Source organism: Triturus cristatus, chromosome 2_1 (assembly GCF_964204655.1).
Source record: "Triturus cristatus chromosome 2_1, aTriCri1.1, whole genome shotgun sequence".
In the NCBI taxonomy this organism is placed as follows: Eukaryota; Metazoa; Chordata; class Amphibia; order Caudata; family Salamandridae; genus Triturus; species Triturus cristatus.
In genome coordinates, this window is record NC_140581.1 from 238,716,795 (window position 1) to 238,733,230 (window position 16,436).

The 16,436-nt window shown below is 42.4% G+C and overlaps 1 protein-coding gene across 2 annotated transcripts in view; it reads right to left on the bottom strand.

The window, feature by feature from the left end:
- The window catches only part of MTMR12 (myotubularin related protein 12), a 674,853-nt gene that overhangs the window by 549,586 nt on the left and 108,831 nt on the right, over positions 1 to 16,436 (bottom strand). For both annotated transcript variants that reach the window (XM_085630615.1, XM_085630625.1), the window contains exon 2: positions 8,261 to 8,321. In XM_085630615.1, coding sequence (XP_085486741.1) covers positions 8,261 to 8,321 — 61 coding nt within the window. The remainder of the gene's footprint in view (positions 1 to 8,260; positions 8,322 to 16,436) is intronic.

A 16,436-nucleotide genomic window follows, 5' to 3' on the forward strand; every position in this document is an offset into this window, starting at 1 on the left:
TCACAGTAAGGGTGAAGGCTTTAAAATCATTTGATCCCTCACTTACTTGCACTTTAACAATGGATGCGAGTAGTTATGGTTTTCCCATTGTGGTCACTCAGAAATCTGGTAGTGATGAGTTTACCATTGGATTTGCTTCACATGTGCTAAGAAGTACAGAATCCCATTACCTGGTGATTAAAAAAATTATTACTTGCTTGTTGTTTGGCCACTGAAAGGTTTTGCAGTTTTCTGTGGGAAAGGCGCTTATTCTTCACACTAATCAGAAGTCCTTAGACTTCATTCTAAGTGGTGATAAGGTACACCCAAAATCACCATGTTGTCCACCAGACTTCTACAATACCAGTTTGATGCTGTTAACATTCCTGCTGGAAAAAAGCCAGAGCAGAATATCATTCTAGATTTCCTTCTGATGATGGTTAAAGTGGTCAGAGTACTAGGGGGGGGCGGAATTTGCAGAGTCGTGCTATGTAAAGCACCACGAAACGGTAAAAAACTCCGCGAGCACGCAAAAGTTCCACGAGCACGCGGAATTGCTTGTACTGCCCGTTCGCAAGGCTTTTTTCCTGTTCACGAACGCTGTTTGCGTGCTCGGGGAGAAATATCTTGCGAACGTGCATTTTGAAAGCGCGAACAAGCAAAAAATTCCACGAAGCCGTGGAATTTTTGGCAATTCCGCGTTCTCCACAGAACACGAAATTACCCACATTCTGCAAATTCCGTGAGCAGAACGGAATTTACCGCCCAGGCCGACAGAGTACTCAAATTAACAGAGAAGATGAAGATCTGGAGGACTGTATTGTTGCTACCACTGAAATTGCCACGGTAGGCTCTTGTTCTGAATCTTAGTGGAGAGATTATGATTCTAAAGATGCGGGCCTGGCTCAAGTTAGACGTTCTCTTGTTGAGGGCTGACCAAAGGAGAAAAACTTTGACCAAGAGAGTCAACATTTTGTCAAGGTGGCTAATGATCTTTCAGTTGAGGATGATTTGTTGATAAGATCGGATAGGTTAATTCCTCCTACTAGTCTCAAACACATTTTGATTCTTAGAGTTCATGAAAATTATTTGGAGGCCACGCTGACCAATCGTAGGCTATGAGTATCTTTCTGGTGGCCTCACATGGACAGAGATATTGATGACTTTGTTAAAATGTTATTTGTTCTAGGAGTGACAAAAGTTTAAAGGTTTCTACTCAACCTTTGACTCCCACTGAAGCTCCTGCAGGACCTTGGAGGAAATTAGGCACAGACCTCATGGGTCCATTTAATACTATGTCTGAATTCACATCACATTTTGGCTATGATTAGCTATTAAACAAAGTGGCCTGAGTTAAAGTTTTTATGGGAGCCTAAATCCAAAATTATCATTGATTATATGAAGAATATTTTTGTGAGAGCAAGATTCCCGGAAGCTATTGTTTCTAACAATGGGGTTCAATTTGTAAGCAATAAAGTTGAGAATTTTCTTAAGAACAGTGTCATTAATCACCACAAGAGTTCTTTTGATCACCGTCAGACAAATGGTCTTGTGGAACATAGGAATAGAGTCACTGGTTCTTGCATACAGTGGTCTCTTCACTAGGTGTGATGTTTTGAATGCTAGAAGGGCCATGTCGTGGTTTTATAGGACCACTCTTCATTCTTCGACCAATGTTGTGCCCTTTGAGTTGCTGAAAGATAGGAAGGCTGCCACTAATTTTCAGCCGGGTCAGATTTCTGTCTGGTGCTCAGCTAAAGCAGTAAGAACATTATGCTGAAAGCAAAAAGAGTTAAGGACTTTGCTTTACATGCGGATGACGTGGCCTGTACAAAAGAAATCTTTTCATGTGTTGAATAGGAAAGAAAAATGATGTGTAATCCAGTTTGTGTGGAGAAAGTTTGTGGGAATGCTGTTAGAGCGAATTGTGGACACTGGTGAAATGCTTCGTAAATTGCTAAAGTTAACAATCTCTAATATTGCCTACAATACTGTTTCTTGTGGTCAGTCTTTGACTGACGTGGCTTGTTCTCCTTCCTCCAACCCCTTTCGAGGGAAGTTGGATTCGCCTAGACTAGTTATCATGAGGAGTTCGCAGAATTTGTTAAACTTGTTAAATTCAGAGTTTACGTTTTTTTTATTTTGCTGTTGTTTTGTTCTATTTAGTTCCTTGTGTTTATTGGTTTTGCTTTTTAAAAAAGGAAGGTATATAACAGTCTATATATAATGCTGTTGTATGGTTATTTATCCCACAATCTTTTTTTGCACTTACTGGGTAACGAAAGGTTAGGAGGCTGTGTGTTCTATTCTTTTGTTTATGTGTGTTTAGCGACAGTTACAGGTGTCAGCTGATGTTGATCTGCATGATGTGGGCACACACGGATGGCTGTGCTGTGATGTTCAATACATTCCTGGATTCTTTTCCCATCGGTGCCCTGGACATTACTGCACTCTGTACTAAAAAACAACTGACTTTAATGCAAGGAGCATCATGGTTCCCCCATTTATCTGACAAAGAAGATAACTGTGCTTGGAGTATCCAGAAGTAATGCTATTCTTTTCCTGGACAACCTGCATTTAAAGCATCCAAAATACTGTCTCAAGCTTTCTCAGGCGTCATTGCAAAAGAGAAGGAATATTCTCTAGTAAGGCGGTTTTTCTCTTGCATTCAACAGAAAAAAGTTCTGTTTCTCAATCTTCTTCAAACGTTAAATGTGGCAGAGATAGGTCTTCTATGAACAAGTTACTTAACTTCGATAACGCCTTATCTGGTAGAGACTCTATCTAGCTATATATTCCTTACCTTAGAATTATCCTCAGGGGTCAGACTGGATCCAGAAATCTTTCTTGAGCAGTACCCCAGCACGTCAGTATGTGGAGTTATTAGGCTTTGCGTGGCACCGACCGCACCTGAAGTGGCATGCACAGTGCCTATATAGGCGCCACCCCAGCGAACTAATGTCAGCTCACTGACCTTCAGAGCAGATTTGATAGCAATGAGAAAGTCCGTCTTGATGGTAAGGAGCCTTAGTGGACAATTGTGCAGAGGCTCAAGGGAAGCATGGTAATCAGTAAGAGAAGGAGGAGTTAATGTGGGGGCTAGTTCACCTCCCCCCGACGTAATGCTAGAGATATCAAGAAGAACTAGCTCACAATATTTAGGAACTAGAATTTTTATGTGTTGAAAACCCTTCGGTTTTATATGAAAACCCTCACCTTCCAACCTAGTTGGTGGCATGCTTCATCATCGGGTCCCACCCAAGGTGCAGAGTGCACCTCGGGTGTGCTTGGACGCCTGAATTACAGCGGAGCAGGTGTAGTGTAAGTGCTAAAGTGGTGCTGTGAGAGTGAAGTTAAAAGCTCTCCGAAATGACGCAACATGCTGGAACTGTAAACGTGAGACGGGGACTTAGCTCATCTTATCTTTCAGTGTACTCTACTTAAATAGTTTTGGGACAAAACCTTTGCCTTCATAACTGGCTTGTTTAAATGTACTATGGTTAGAGACTCCTATCTACCCACGGCCTGTGTACGCACAAACTTGAGATCTGATTATGACAAAGACCTATTGGACCGGTTAATAACCTCTGCGGTGAAAATGGTCCTTGCCAACTGGAAGGACACCAGCAAGACATCATATAAAAGCTGGATAAACTGGATCATCCACCTCAGAGGGGCAGACAACATAGCATTGCAACACTCTCCATGGAAACCATCATCCAGAACGATGTGGAACTCTCCAGACGTGTTTTTAGACTCTTACGAACCGACATGAACAAGGTGTCTACTACGCTTCATATCCTGGGATCTATAAGTCGTTCCACCTGAAATAATTGTATTTAAGTGTAATGTTCATTTTTACCTGTACTAGGCTGTTATACTATGTAAAGTCTGCCAATATCGGGTGTCCTTGTGCCAGCATATGCATAGAAATGCAAAAGCGTTGTTATAGTTCGCCTAGCCGTTGCTCTTCCTTCCCCTCTATTCTCTTCTCTCTCCTTTTTCCTTTCTTTTTTCTGGCCTCTTTTCTTCTGTCATTGTTTGCTGAGATTAGTCTCATGGTATCCATAAAGGCGCATTACACTCAATCGATGATTACAAATGTAAAACTTTTTCTAGGATTATGGTTACTCTGATATATGCTTTCTGTATACCTTGTGAAAATCAATAAAGTATTTTGAAATGAAAAAGAAAAAAAAAAACCTGTCAAGGAAGGAAACAGACAAGAACAAAATGAACATACACAAACAAATAGTATGGTCATACTATAATCTTCTGTGATAATCTTGGCGCTGGGATGAACCATATTGCGGATAATGCGGAAGTGGTAATAGGTGTCACTAGTGCTCGTATGGTGTTTACTACCGAGATATATGCGTTAAGGTGATTATATCGGCAGTAATTGCGGTTTAGATAAAGAAATCGGAAATAAACTGTTGCTTACAGGAATAGATTCATTCCGAGCAGCATGAATCCTGCATGGGTGCCTGTAGTCACACGCTGAGAAAATAGAAAATAAGGGCGTTTTGAGAAAAAGATATGCATCCCATTGTTGTGAGGGTTGTGTTGCTGGTTCAAACCCGTCGGACGAAAAATGGTTCCGTGGGCCCTTAGGCCCTACCTACTTCTTCAAGGTCACCTGCTCTCGTCTCATACCTATTCTGGCTGTCCGATGAGGATTATGTGGTTCGAGGACTGTACAGGGAGGCGGGTATTTGAAGGGTATTCTTCCGCCAGATTTAATGTTTTGTTTTTTTTGCAGAGTTTTATATAGCGCGAACTTGATCCGAATCCAATCAGGTATCAGAGCGCTTTACATAGCACCAGCTACGTTACACACATTCATTTTTTTGTTAGGCACAGGGAGATTAAGTGATTTGCCCAGAATCACAGGATGTTCAGCGTCATTACAGAGACTCGAACCCAGTTCCCCAGGTCTGAGGTTGAGCGCCCCAGCCGTTAGGCCAACTCCTCTCCACAGTGTTGATTAGCAGCAGGCGTGTCATGGCGCGTTGCGTTATGGCGTCACGACGGGGCGTGGCTTGGGACTCATTCTAGGGACAGGGAAAACAGACTATGTTTCCCGACCCGCTAGTGCGTTAAACGGCCTCATTCTGGTAGTAAAAGGCTCTGTTTGGAATTGGAAATGTTGTGTGCAAAAATTAAACTGCGGATAATTGGATAAAAAAGGGATTGTGTGTTTTGTAGACAAAACAGTTTGTATGTTTTACGTTTAAACTGGGAAAAGACGAGCTGCTGTTTCAAGAGATGGTAATTATCTAAAAATATATACCACATAAAGGGGAAAAGGTACCCAGTGCGGAGTTTGAACCATAATTACTGGTGTGATGGCATTTATTGGGAAAGAGGTAATTAGAGGCCAGAGTCTATAGCCAGGTGGGATAATGCCCAAGGATATAACAAGCCCAACTAGTTTGGGGTGATGTTATGCATACAGTATGCAGTTAATAGGGGCCCGCATTTAGCCACTAGTGTGATGATGCAATATTGTGCAGTGGTTCTGTAGAAGATGTTCCATCCACAAGATCATGCGGCCAGATGTGAAATTAGTGGTGACTGAGCGAATTCCAAGGAATGTTGTCGTTTAACCCGGTCTTATGGGTTGATAATCGGTAAATCCAACGTTGTACTTTTTGTAACGGAGGTTCTCATCCATTCGGGTGCTGATTTCGATTTGCTGGATTACTATCCATCTTATGTCATTTGGGGTGTGGCCCTTGGTGATGTAATGTTCCGTCATTCTGGTTGCGTTTCTTTTGCAGTGTATGTTGCTTCTGTGTTCTCCTATTCTGGTTTCGATTTTTTTGCTGGTCATGCCAATGTATCGTAAACCACATGGGCACTCTATCAGATAAACAACATGGGTGGAGTTACAATTGGTGTGTTTTCTCAGGTGCCATGATTTTCCTTCTTCCACTTGTAAGCTTTTGGTGGTGGTGGTGATGGTGAGGTGGCAGACAACAGTTTCCTCAGGGGTAGTGGCCTGTTATGTTTGGAAGACCCCATGCATTGAGGACGGAGGTATCCCTCAAGGTATGGGCTTCTCTTGGGCGTGTGGAGATGAGACTGTATTTTTCAGCCTGCCATCCCTTTTGAAGGAAAATAGGGCTTGTTCCCACTTTAGGTTTCCGGTATTAAGAATCCGGCAGTTTTTTGCGGATTATTTTGGTTATTAGGTTGGAGGCAGTGTTATATGTTGTGACACATGTGAGAGGTATGGTGGTGTCCATTCGTTGGGTGTCTTCTAGTAAGGCCTCGCTGTTCTGATTCCGTGCTCTGGCGGAGCACATGATTTTGTTGGGATTGCCTCTTGTTTCGAGTTTATGCATTAGATCTGATGATTGTTGGAGAAAATCTTCGATCTTGCTACAGTTCCTTCTGATTCGCAGGAACTGGCCATAGGGGAGGTTCTCCCTGAGTGGGCGTGGGTGGAAGCTATTGAATTGGAGTGGCGAATTCCTCGCCGTGGGTTTATAGAAGGTTGTGGTCTGCAGTTTACCCTCTTTCGCCTCAATTGTTAAGTCCAGAAAGGCTAGCTTTGTATTATCAGCCGTGCTGGTGAATCGTAGGTATGGATCGCGGCCGTTGAACCATGTCATGAAGGTTGCAAGGGTGTCCTCCATGCCAGCACAAATCACCAGGATGTCGCCTATGTAACGACGCCAATATTTTATGTTAGTGGTGTGGGTAGTCTCAAAATGGTATACGTACAGCCCATCCACGCTAGGGGCAAAAGTGCTGCCCATTGATGTTCCTTTCATTTGGAGGAAGTAGTCCCCATCAAATTCAAAATAGTTTTCTTTCAGGGCGAGGGTTGCTTACTGCGTGACGAAGTCCCTGGGTGTGTTGAACTCTCATGTTGTGTTATCTAAGGTCTCTTTGATCACATGTAGAATGTCATACTGGGGGAGGCTCTTGTACAGGCTCTTAATGTCTAGACCCACAAGTAGGTGGTTTTGTGGGTCAAAAGGTATATCTTCGATTAGGGTCAGTAGGTGCTTTGTATCCTTGAGATAAGTCAATGATTTTTGCACCAGTGGGTTCAAAATGAAATCACAGAAGCGTGAAAGGGGTTCAAGTAAGGAGCTAATTAATGCCCAACACGATGGGGCGACCTGGAGGCAGTCTGGTTTCCTTGTGGATCTTGGGTACTGTATAGAAGTACGGGGTCCTGGCTTTTAGTGCACAGGTAATCTGCTTCTTGTTTAGAGATGTGGTGTCTTGCTTCTGCTGCTTCCACCATTACTTGGATGGTGTCCTTCAGAGCTTCAGTAGGATCCTGCCTGAGATGTTTGTAATTCCGGTCGTCATTGAGGAGGAATCTGCATTCTTTTCTGTAGTCACCTTTATCTTGTATAACAATACCTCCCCCCTTGTCAGCGGGTTTGGTGACAATGTTGGGGTTGTTCTGGAGGTTGCGTAGGGCTTCCCATTCCTTTTTGGACAGGTTCTGGAAGGTGTTCTTCTCTGCTTTTTTTTTCTACCTCATTGTAGACAGCCTATTCAAATGTAATCAATTCCACCAGTATGGTGGAAGGTGGTGGGCAGAAGGGTGACTTCAACTTCAATCCTGTCTCATTTGTGTTTGGGATGGCCTCTCTGGCTGTTAGGGTAAATTAAATTTACAAATATAATGTGATTGAAAAATAATATTTGAATCAACACATTATATTTATCTTATTTGATAATAGGTTTGTGTTTAAAGCCAACCATAAAAAACTTCATTAAAATGCATTATTTGAACATACATTTTTTTTTAAATTGTTAAGTAACATCACGACCAATTTACAAACACACTAAATGTTTAGGATTCATAAACATATTGTGGAACTGTTCACCTTTATGGTCTTCAAAATTTGGGAGGTATGGTTTTACATACAGCACCAATTATCAGGTAAACAAATATAGTCACTGAAAAATACAGCATCAGTACTAAGTACTTGCCTAGCATTTACAGTTCTTATGTAAATGAACCCTTTTGCTCCTGGACTTCATCTTCTAGAAATTACTGGATTTGAAATTATTTTGCGAATTAATCTGACACACTAGCAGGATGTTCCTACAGCTACTCACAAATTAGGCTTAGCCTGGTAAGAACACAAATGTAAAAACTAGAGCTCAAGGTAGGGAGAAAAATCACTGTCAAGCAAAGATAGACCAGTGTTCCTGCAATTCAAGGACCCACGTAAACTTAGAATCCATGTAAGACTGTGAAATGACCACAAGATCAAAGAAGAGAAAACACACAGGAAATGATTACCTGGTAATAAGAATATATCTGGGGACATTTCAGCTGGTTCTTTGTCATTTTTGCAGATCTCCTAGTGAAACAGCGAGAAAAGAAGATACAGGTTAACTCAGTGCTTCAGTTATACTGGTTCACAGAAACAGGTGTCACTTAATATAGCACACTAAACATATTTCATATTTACTTCCAGTACAAGCGTGTATTTAATAAGGTTAACCAAAAGTAGTAAGCAAATATTAATATTAGTATTAGTATTCACACCAGATAAGGGTCATTGTCAACACTAATATCTTCCTTTTACATGTGGATTTTATTTGAAAAATTAGCAATCACTTAGCCTTCCTCAAGCAAGCATCAATAATACATGTTTCTGGAGGAAGGTTTGAAGCATCTCCTCATGACACTTCAAATATCCTGCATAAAACAGTTGCTGACAAAAGTAAAAAAGGATTTATACAACATCTTGGATGGAAGGATTCGACAAATTCAGAAGATTCAATTTAAATTTGAAGATCCAGTTCTTTGCCCTTTCCTTCTCATTATCATTGATATCTGAGAATTCCACTCAGAGATTTGAAGGCAGTGCGCATGAGGGACTTTTGTCAAAAACAATGTTGCAGTGGTGTGTTTTTCTTAAAGAAAAATAAGCAAAATAATTAACAAGAGGTAAACAAAAATTACATCTTTTCTTATAGATTTGTTTAGAGATGCCAGTTTTAGCTTGGTCCTCTTAAAGTATTAACACATTTATATTGCATTGGTAGGTCATATCTTGATGTGTTTTCCTCAGCCAACCAAGATACTTCGGAACTAGATCTATTTACCGCCAGGAAAAAGAGCCTCCATTGCATGAATGGAAGAAAGACTGAGATTCAAGTTTTGAAGGAGCAGAATCGGTCTCCTTTCAATTAATCTAGAGTGGGATTCCTCCGTAAATGACAAGACATTTGTCAGTCTTCTTTGAAACTCCACCTTAAGTCAGTGCGCAGGATCAAGCACATCAGTCTGCAGCTATATTCTCGCTCCAAAACATCCTGACACTACTTCACATCAACAATTGGGCAAAGATTCCTGGCCAATTCACACTTGAACATTACGACATCATTACAGTAAGGATACAAAACCAGGCAACTACATAAGTGAGTTCGGAACCTGCATGCAGCAAGTGTACACCAGACATACAATGAGCAATGAAGATGCTATAACATGGCCAAGGGCTGTAAAATGCCCTCAATGCAAGACTGAGGGAAGTGTCCAACCATGTTACAAAAGTTTCAAATAAATGAACAAATTTCCTTTGGCTTTCCCATACATACACAATTACATATCAAATCTTGGGTCAGTCATAAAAATCTAATGTTATATTTCATTTAGCACTTCAGCATTAAGAATAGCCCTCCATTTAAAATGTGCTTAGGACCTTCAAAATGTTATTCACAATCCACGCGATTACCCAGATCGCACTACAATGCCATGGTTCTCAAGTCAGAATTTTTTTATGATTCACTATGGAGCTTCGGCTATATCCTCGCACCTAACTCATCAATCACTAAAGTAAATGATTCAATCATTCGATTTCTCCTGCTGTAGAATAGGCACAAACACAATCCAAGCTTCACAAAGGATTTCGCAGCCAGGAGGTTCCCCAGCAAAATTCCTCTGACCCCAAATCATTCATTGTAAGAAGACCCTGTGCCTACAGCCCCCTCTGTCGGTGCGCTAAAATTGAGCTGGTTTCTAGCTTCTAACTGCAACCTAGCTTCAGTTTGTGTTATGCTGTGCCATTATGTACAACATCTGGAAATCACTTTTATATCAGATGCAAATACAATCACAATCCTTTACCATCTGTTATGTTGTATCTCCCGACTTTTACAAACTCAAGCAAACTGGTCAGTTCGGCAATAGAGCAGGACTGTAATATTCTAAATATGATGGATGCAGTACTGCTCTTCTGGTAAGTGTGAAAATAAGTAAAATGGTGTACGCCACGTTTCACTCCAAAACATTATCAGGGAAATGGCTAGATAACAAACAGCAGCATGTACAGTAGAAAATACATTCTAGCACAGCTCCTTTTGAAAACCACCTTAGAAAAGGCCACATTAAAAAAAAAAAAAAGGAGGTAGTTTTTCCACCAGAGGTGCACCTGGACCCGAACTTCGGAGAGGGGGGCAGGGGGTAAAAGAAATGGGGTCAGAGCGAACCTCAGACATATGAGGAAAAAAGATCTATGTAACTGGTAGGGTGTGATACTTCCACCAAATTCCGGCAAGCAAAATTATTTAACAGATTTCTTGTGGATAATTTAACGCAAAGTAGACTTCTACCCTGAGAATTTTCGGAAATTTGTGCAATCAAATTTCTAAAACGATGCAGACCTTTACAGGGCAATCATGAAATATTCCAGTACTTTTAACGTGCCCCAGAGATGCCTGGCCTTTCCTAAGAGTAGATCTATTTTTTTTCAAATGTCATGTCAGAATTTTAATTCCACTACACCAAGGTCATAATTCTTTCATGGTGAGCCCCTTTTACCAAGGTTTACATTCAATATGACCGTGCCAAAAATGTAATATGGATACTTCAGCCACAGTAATGGGTACCTCTTAAAATTCCCTCCGGTATTCAATGGTAAGCATTTTACCATTGACACTCCCTATAAAATGAGTACAGGAAACTTTATAACAAGAATTACCTCAAATATCAGTTCCAACATTTTGCTATGGATTCATCCCATATGCTAATAATTAAGTGCATCATGGTTGGGCCTTCGGCCAGGTGTGGTGGCGCTTGTTCTGTGTCCCTGCAGCTCGGTATGACTCAGTTAGCAGCTTTCTAAGGTAGACAGTTCGAGTCCCCACAGCCAATGATGGTGTCTTCATAGAGGCATGTCCGGGCCTGCAGTTTACTATAGGTAACACGTCCGATCCATATGATATCAGTGCCCTTTTCGATAAGGCAAGAATATCCTCCAGTATGCCAGACCAGCAGCACACTTGCATGCATAACACACAAACATTCACAGTCTCACTATATCTCTTGCACTCTTTCGTACCTTTGTTTTCTGTCACACTCACACACACACACTGCCACTCACACTTCCATTAGAAAATCTGGTTTTATTGTGTTAGAAAAGTTTGCCCTGCTGCTTCAGCTATGCATACCTTGCCTTTTAGTGAAGCTTAATAAAAACATTCTCTATACTATATTAAAAAATATATATATATTGCCTTGTCAATATTTTTTACAAGTATGATGTGAATGAAATGTGCTTACATTTGGTTTCACTTGTAGATCAAGCAGTTTAGAGTATTGGAAATGAATTAATCCACGTTCTAATGTGCAATATCACAGCATCCAGCTGATCTTATGGAATGCTTGACTTCTTCGGCAACCTTGGATTTCGTACAGTGACGCTTGGAATTTTGGGGTGTTTGAGACCCAAATTACAAAGTAATAAAATTATGTGTCCCGGAATAAATGCAAAGTGCTGAATGGAAAGCCGGGAATGGCTGAGGGTGTCACAAAATCCTCAATCCAGCACCATACCCCAAAGCCTCCTCAGCCCGTCTCCTTCCTTGTGCCATCACAGATTCTCAGTCCACTCTCCCCTCTTGCACCAGCCACGTGGTTGAAGATGGAATTAGGTAGGCATCTAGTACCACAGAAAGAGCAGGTATTCTGTGGGTGCTTTTGCAGAAATATGTGTATATTCATGAGAGTTGTGCAATTTTTATATGTGCAGACTAAGAGGTGTGCTCATGTTAATGCTGGGTGATGGTAAATAGTGTGAGTGAGTGCAGTGTGAGTGGTGCGAGGGTAGGGTGAAAAATGTGCTGACATGAGTGCCAGGTGAGCTGCATGAATACAATGTAAGAGGAGACTCCATGTGAGAGTCTGGTGAGAGGAGTGCATTAAGAGTGAGAGGAGTGAATGCAGCGTGGTGTGAGCAGTGTAAATGCAGGGTGGGTGGTGTGCCTTTGTGAGGTAAAGGACGAGCAGCGAGAGTGAAGGGTGATTCTGTGAGAGTGACTGGTAAAGTGAATGGTGACAGGAGTTAGTGCAGAGTGGGTGGTGTGTCCTAATGAGTTCCGGCAGACTATTGTTCCTGTGTGCAGGCAGGATAAACAGAGTGCCTGTATGAATGCAGGCTGAGAGGTTTGTCCGTGTGCATGCATGGTGAGAGGGGGGAAGTGCAAGGTGAGTGAGTGACTCCCTTGCTGTGCTTGTTTGCATGGTGTGAGTGCAGGGTGAGTGCTGTGCCCATGTGAGTGAAGATGCGCATGAAGAAATGAGTAAAGGATGAGTTGTGCGAGTGACAAAAGTGCTATGTGACTACACAGTGAGCAATGTGACAGTGTGAGATTAGGGTCAGAGGAGTGATTGCAGGGTGAGGGATGTGACACGAGTTTGGGTGCGGGTGAAAGTGAGAATGAGAGGAATTAATGCATGGTGAGTGATGTGCTTGTTTGAGAGAGACTGGGTAGTGAGCAATGAGAGTGACAGGTGAAGAAGTGTCACATGAGTGCAGGGTGTGTAGTGTGCTCATGTGACTGCAGGGTAAGAGGAGGATGAACGGTGAGAGTGTAGTGTAACAGCTTGAGTGGAGTGTGATCACTGTGAGTGTAGGGCGAGTTTTAAAAGTGACAAGAGAGTGGAGTGTCATGTGCATGCAGGGTGAGCAGTCTGCTCATGTGAGTGCAGGGTAGGAGGAGGGTGAATGGTGTGAGTGCATGGTGTGCAGTGTGGTCGCTATGAGTGTAGAGTGAGCGTGAAAGTGAAGGGTGAGTGGTGAGAAGGAGCAGTGAGTTGTCTGAATGCATGATGTATACCCAGACACCTAGAGTAACTCAGCATTGTTTTGACAGCTGGCATAGGGTTTCAGATATGTTAAACTATTGCTAATATGGCATCAATCATGGATAGAGGGTGGAGGAAATAAATAAAGTGCTGATCTTTCACCTAAAGCAGTACTTTTAGCGCTTATCTGTGCAAACTTCAAACACCAATTACATATATAAAGCACTTTAAAATGTGTTCTAGGGCTGCATTCATGATCCATGACTAATAATTACAGTTCAAGTTTAATTTTAAAAAAAGGAAACAGACAGAAAAGTCATAGTTACAAATGAATACACAGCATTTTATTTACAGCCCTGTTTAGTTTCAAGGCCAGGCCTTTGCAGACTATTTAAACAAATAGCCTGCATTTTTCTTTTGGAAAGGTTTCACCCCTATCGAGAGATGCCTTTTCACTAAATGCATTCTCTCACTGTGGCAGTAAAAATAAAATACTAATTTAAGGAATAGGTAGAGTGGGGGGGAGGGGCACTGGAACCAGTGAACAAAACACAGTCCTGTTAACCAGTTTCAAAGGCACGTAAATGGTCTTTTAAAGACCTGTGAAAAACTCGGGAGTGGCGAAGATGAGAATCCAGACACTGCCCATCCGAGCACACAGCGGCGTAAGCTGCAGCAGCCCCGGTTGAGACACGACGTGGGTGAGGGCTAAAAGCCCTTTTAACCCTATGGGCGTTGCGCGCCTGGTCTCGACAGTGGCAGGGCTGGATATTGTTATTTAGTGCCTTTTTATAAAGCGCGGACATTACTCAAAGGTGTCAGAGCGCTGTACAATAGAACCAGTTACGTTACAAGAGTAAAGTGTTAGACAATAGAACAATACAAAGATAAATAGGAGACTTAAAAGGATGGGTACACAAACACATAATCCAACACAGCACGCAAGGGTGAGGAATGTACAGGAAAAAATACCAATTTACAATGATGAGCGAACTTCCTAGTGGGCCTGAGAATGAAAGTATTAGTTCTCAAAGTGTCTTTGAAAGAGAAAAGATATGAGGTCTGCTTTGAAGATCCAGGTAGAGGAGGTGGCATGGAGCAATGGGAGAAGTGAGTTCCAGATTCTCACCGCATTGTCCGAGAAGGATTGCGCCATCGATCTTTCCCTTTTGAAGGAGGGGGGCTCAAGCAGAAGCTTTTCCGCATTGCGAGAAGGTCGAGATCCTCCCGACAATTTCAATTTATTCGCCAGGTAATGAGGGGAGGAAGTGTGCAAGGCTTTGTGTGTGATGCAGGCAGTTTTGTAAATAGTTCTTGCCTCGATCAGAAGCCATCGAAGAGAGGACAGGATAGGAGTGACGTGGTCGCTTCGTTTAGACCCTGTAATGAAGCGAGCTGCTGAATGGAGGATGGATTTGAGAGGAGAGAGGTGGGATTTGGGTAGGCCCGTCAGAAGAGAATTGCAATAATCCAGTCTAGAGAGAACCTGCGATTGTACCAAGGTTTTTAAGTCTTTCTCCGGGAAGAACGGACCAATCCCCCACAGAAGGCGCAACTGGTAACGTTCGTTCTTAGCAACAGAGTTGATGTGGGAGATTAGGTTAAGTCTTTTGTCAAGTATGACACGTAGGGATTTAGCGCGGTCGACAATGATGGGTTTGTTGTTAAGTTCAGCTGATCCATCCAAGATTGAACAGGAGGAGGGGAGAGAGAGGGAGAGAGGAGGAGGAATTCAGTTTTGGCGGGATTTAAAATGAGTTGGTGAACTAACATCCAGTTGTGAATAGAGTTGAGTGGAGTTGATTAGTGAGAGATCGTGTGCGGAAGACACCTTGAGGTAGATTTGAGTGTCATCCGCATGAAGATGGTAATGGATCCCAGATTTACTTAGGAGGTTCCCTAATGGTTCCAGGTAGAGAATAAACAAAGTGGGTGCAAGGATAGAGCCTTGAGGGATGCCTTGACCTACAGCCAATGGAGACGAAAGACTGCTCGCTATCTTGATCATTTGGGATCTGTCCGAGAGGAATGAGGCAAACCATTTAAGCACTGTGCCATCCAATCCCATTCTCTGATGAAGTGTGTTGAGGAGGGTGTTATGATTGACAGTGTCAAAGGCTGCAGAGAGGTCTTGAAAAATCAGAAGACACGATTCCCCAGAGTCGAGTATATGCAGTGCATCATCAATCACTTGCAGCAGGGCTGTTTCAGTGCTGCAATTTTGGATGAAGCCAGACTGGAAAACGTTGAGGAGATTATTGTCCATAATATGTAGGGAAAGTTGTTTCGCAACACATTTTTTTGTGATTTTCGAAAGAAAAGGGAGGTTGGTGATCGAGCGGAAGTTGTTGAGGTCGTTTGCATCAGCGGAGGCCTTTTTTAGACGAGGGGTAACCTGACCTGATTTGAGGGCAACAGGGAAGGAGCCTTGACTGAGGAAGAGATTGACTAGCCTGGTCCAGTAAGAGAGAGTATGGGTGTAGAAATCGATGGTGATGACACTAGGGATTGGGTCAGAAGAATGGTTAGAGGGTTTCGTTTCCATGATGCATTTGAGGAAGTCATCTTCGAGATGATGTCAAAGTTCTGCCAAGTGACTAAGGATTTCCACTCCTCAATGGGGGTGGGGTGGGTGACCTGATCCACCAGTGCTTTGACCTTTTCATCAAAGAAAATAGCGAAATCTGGTGCTTTCTTTGTGGAATCCTCAGGCTTCATGGTTAGGGGAGAGCAGTTTGGGTTTTGATGAGGTCCAAAAGGTTTTGGGGTCTGTTTTAGGCTGAGTCAAGGAGGGATCTGAAATGAGATGCTTTTTCATGGAAGATGTGGTTGTGGTATTTGGATCTTGCTAAACGTAGACGAGAGAGATTGGAGGTGGATGGAGATTTTCTCCAATGTTTCTCCAAGGTTCTATGGTTCTTCTTTTCATCGTAGAGTGCTTTATTGAACCAAGGTGCTGAGGGGCTAGATCTTTTCCTTATGCTTTGGAGTGGAGTGTCATCGATTTTGACTGCTAGGACTGAGAGGCACTGAGAGGTGAGATCGTTGACATCCACATTAGGGTCTAGTCTAGGAAGTGACCGCAAATCAGAATCACAAAGAGTGTAGAGATCAATTGTTTTTAGTGTTGCAGAACCAGGTAGTAACTACAGTGAGGATATACAGTGACCGGAAGTAAATAATCAAAATGCAAGTAATGTAGAGCGAGCAGTCAGACTTCAGGAAACCGGCATGGTGTAGGACGAACAATTCTCTTTTGACTGGAACAGCGGCCAAGTCTATAAAGGCAGACTGTACATAGAATGTTCCACAGTATCCACGCATTTCCAAGTTAAAATTGAGTGAACAGGTTTCCTTGTCGTTAGTTAAGCCTTGACTATGGAAT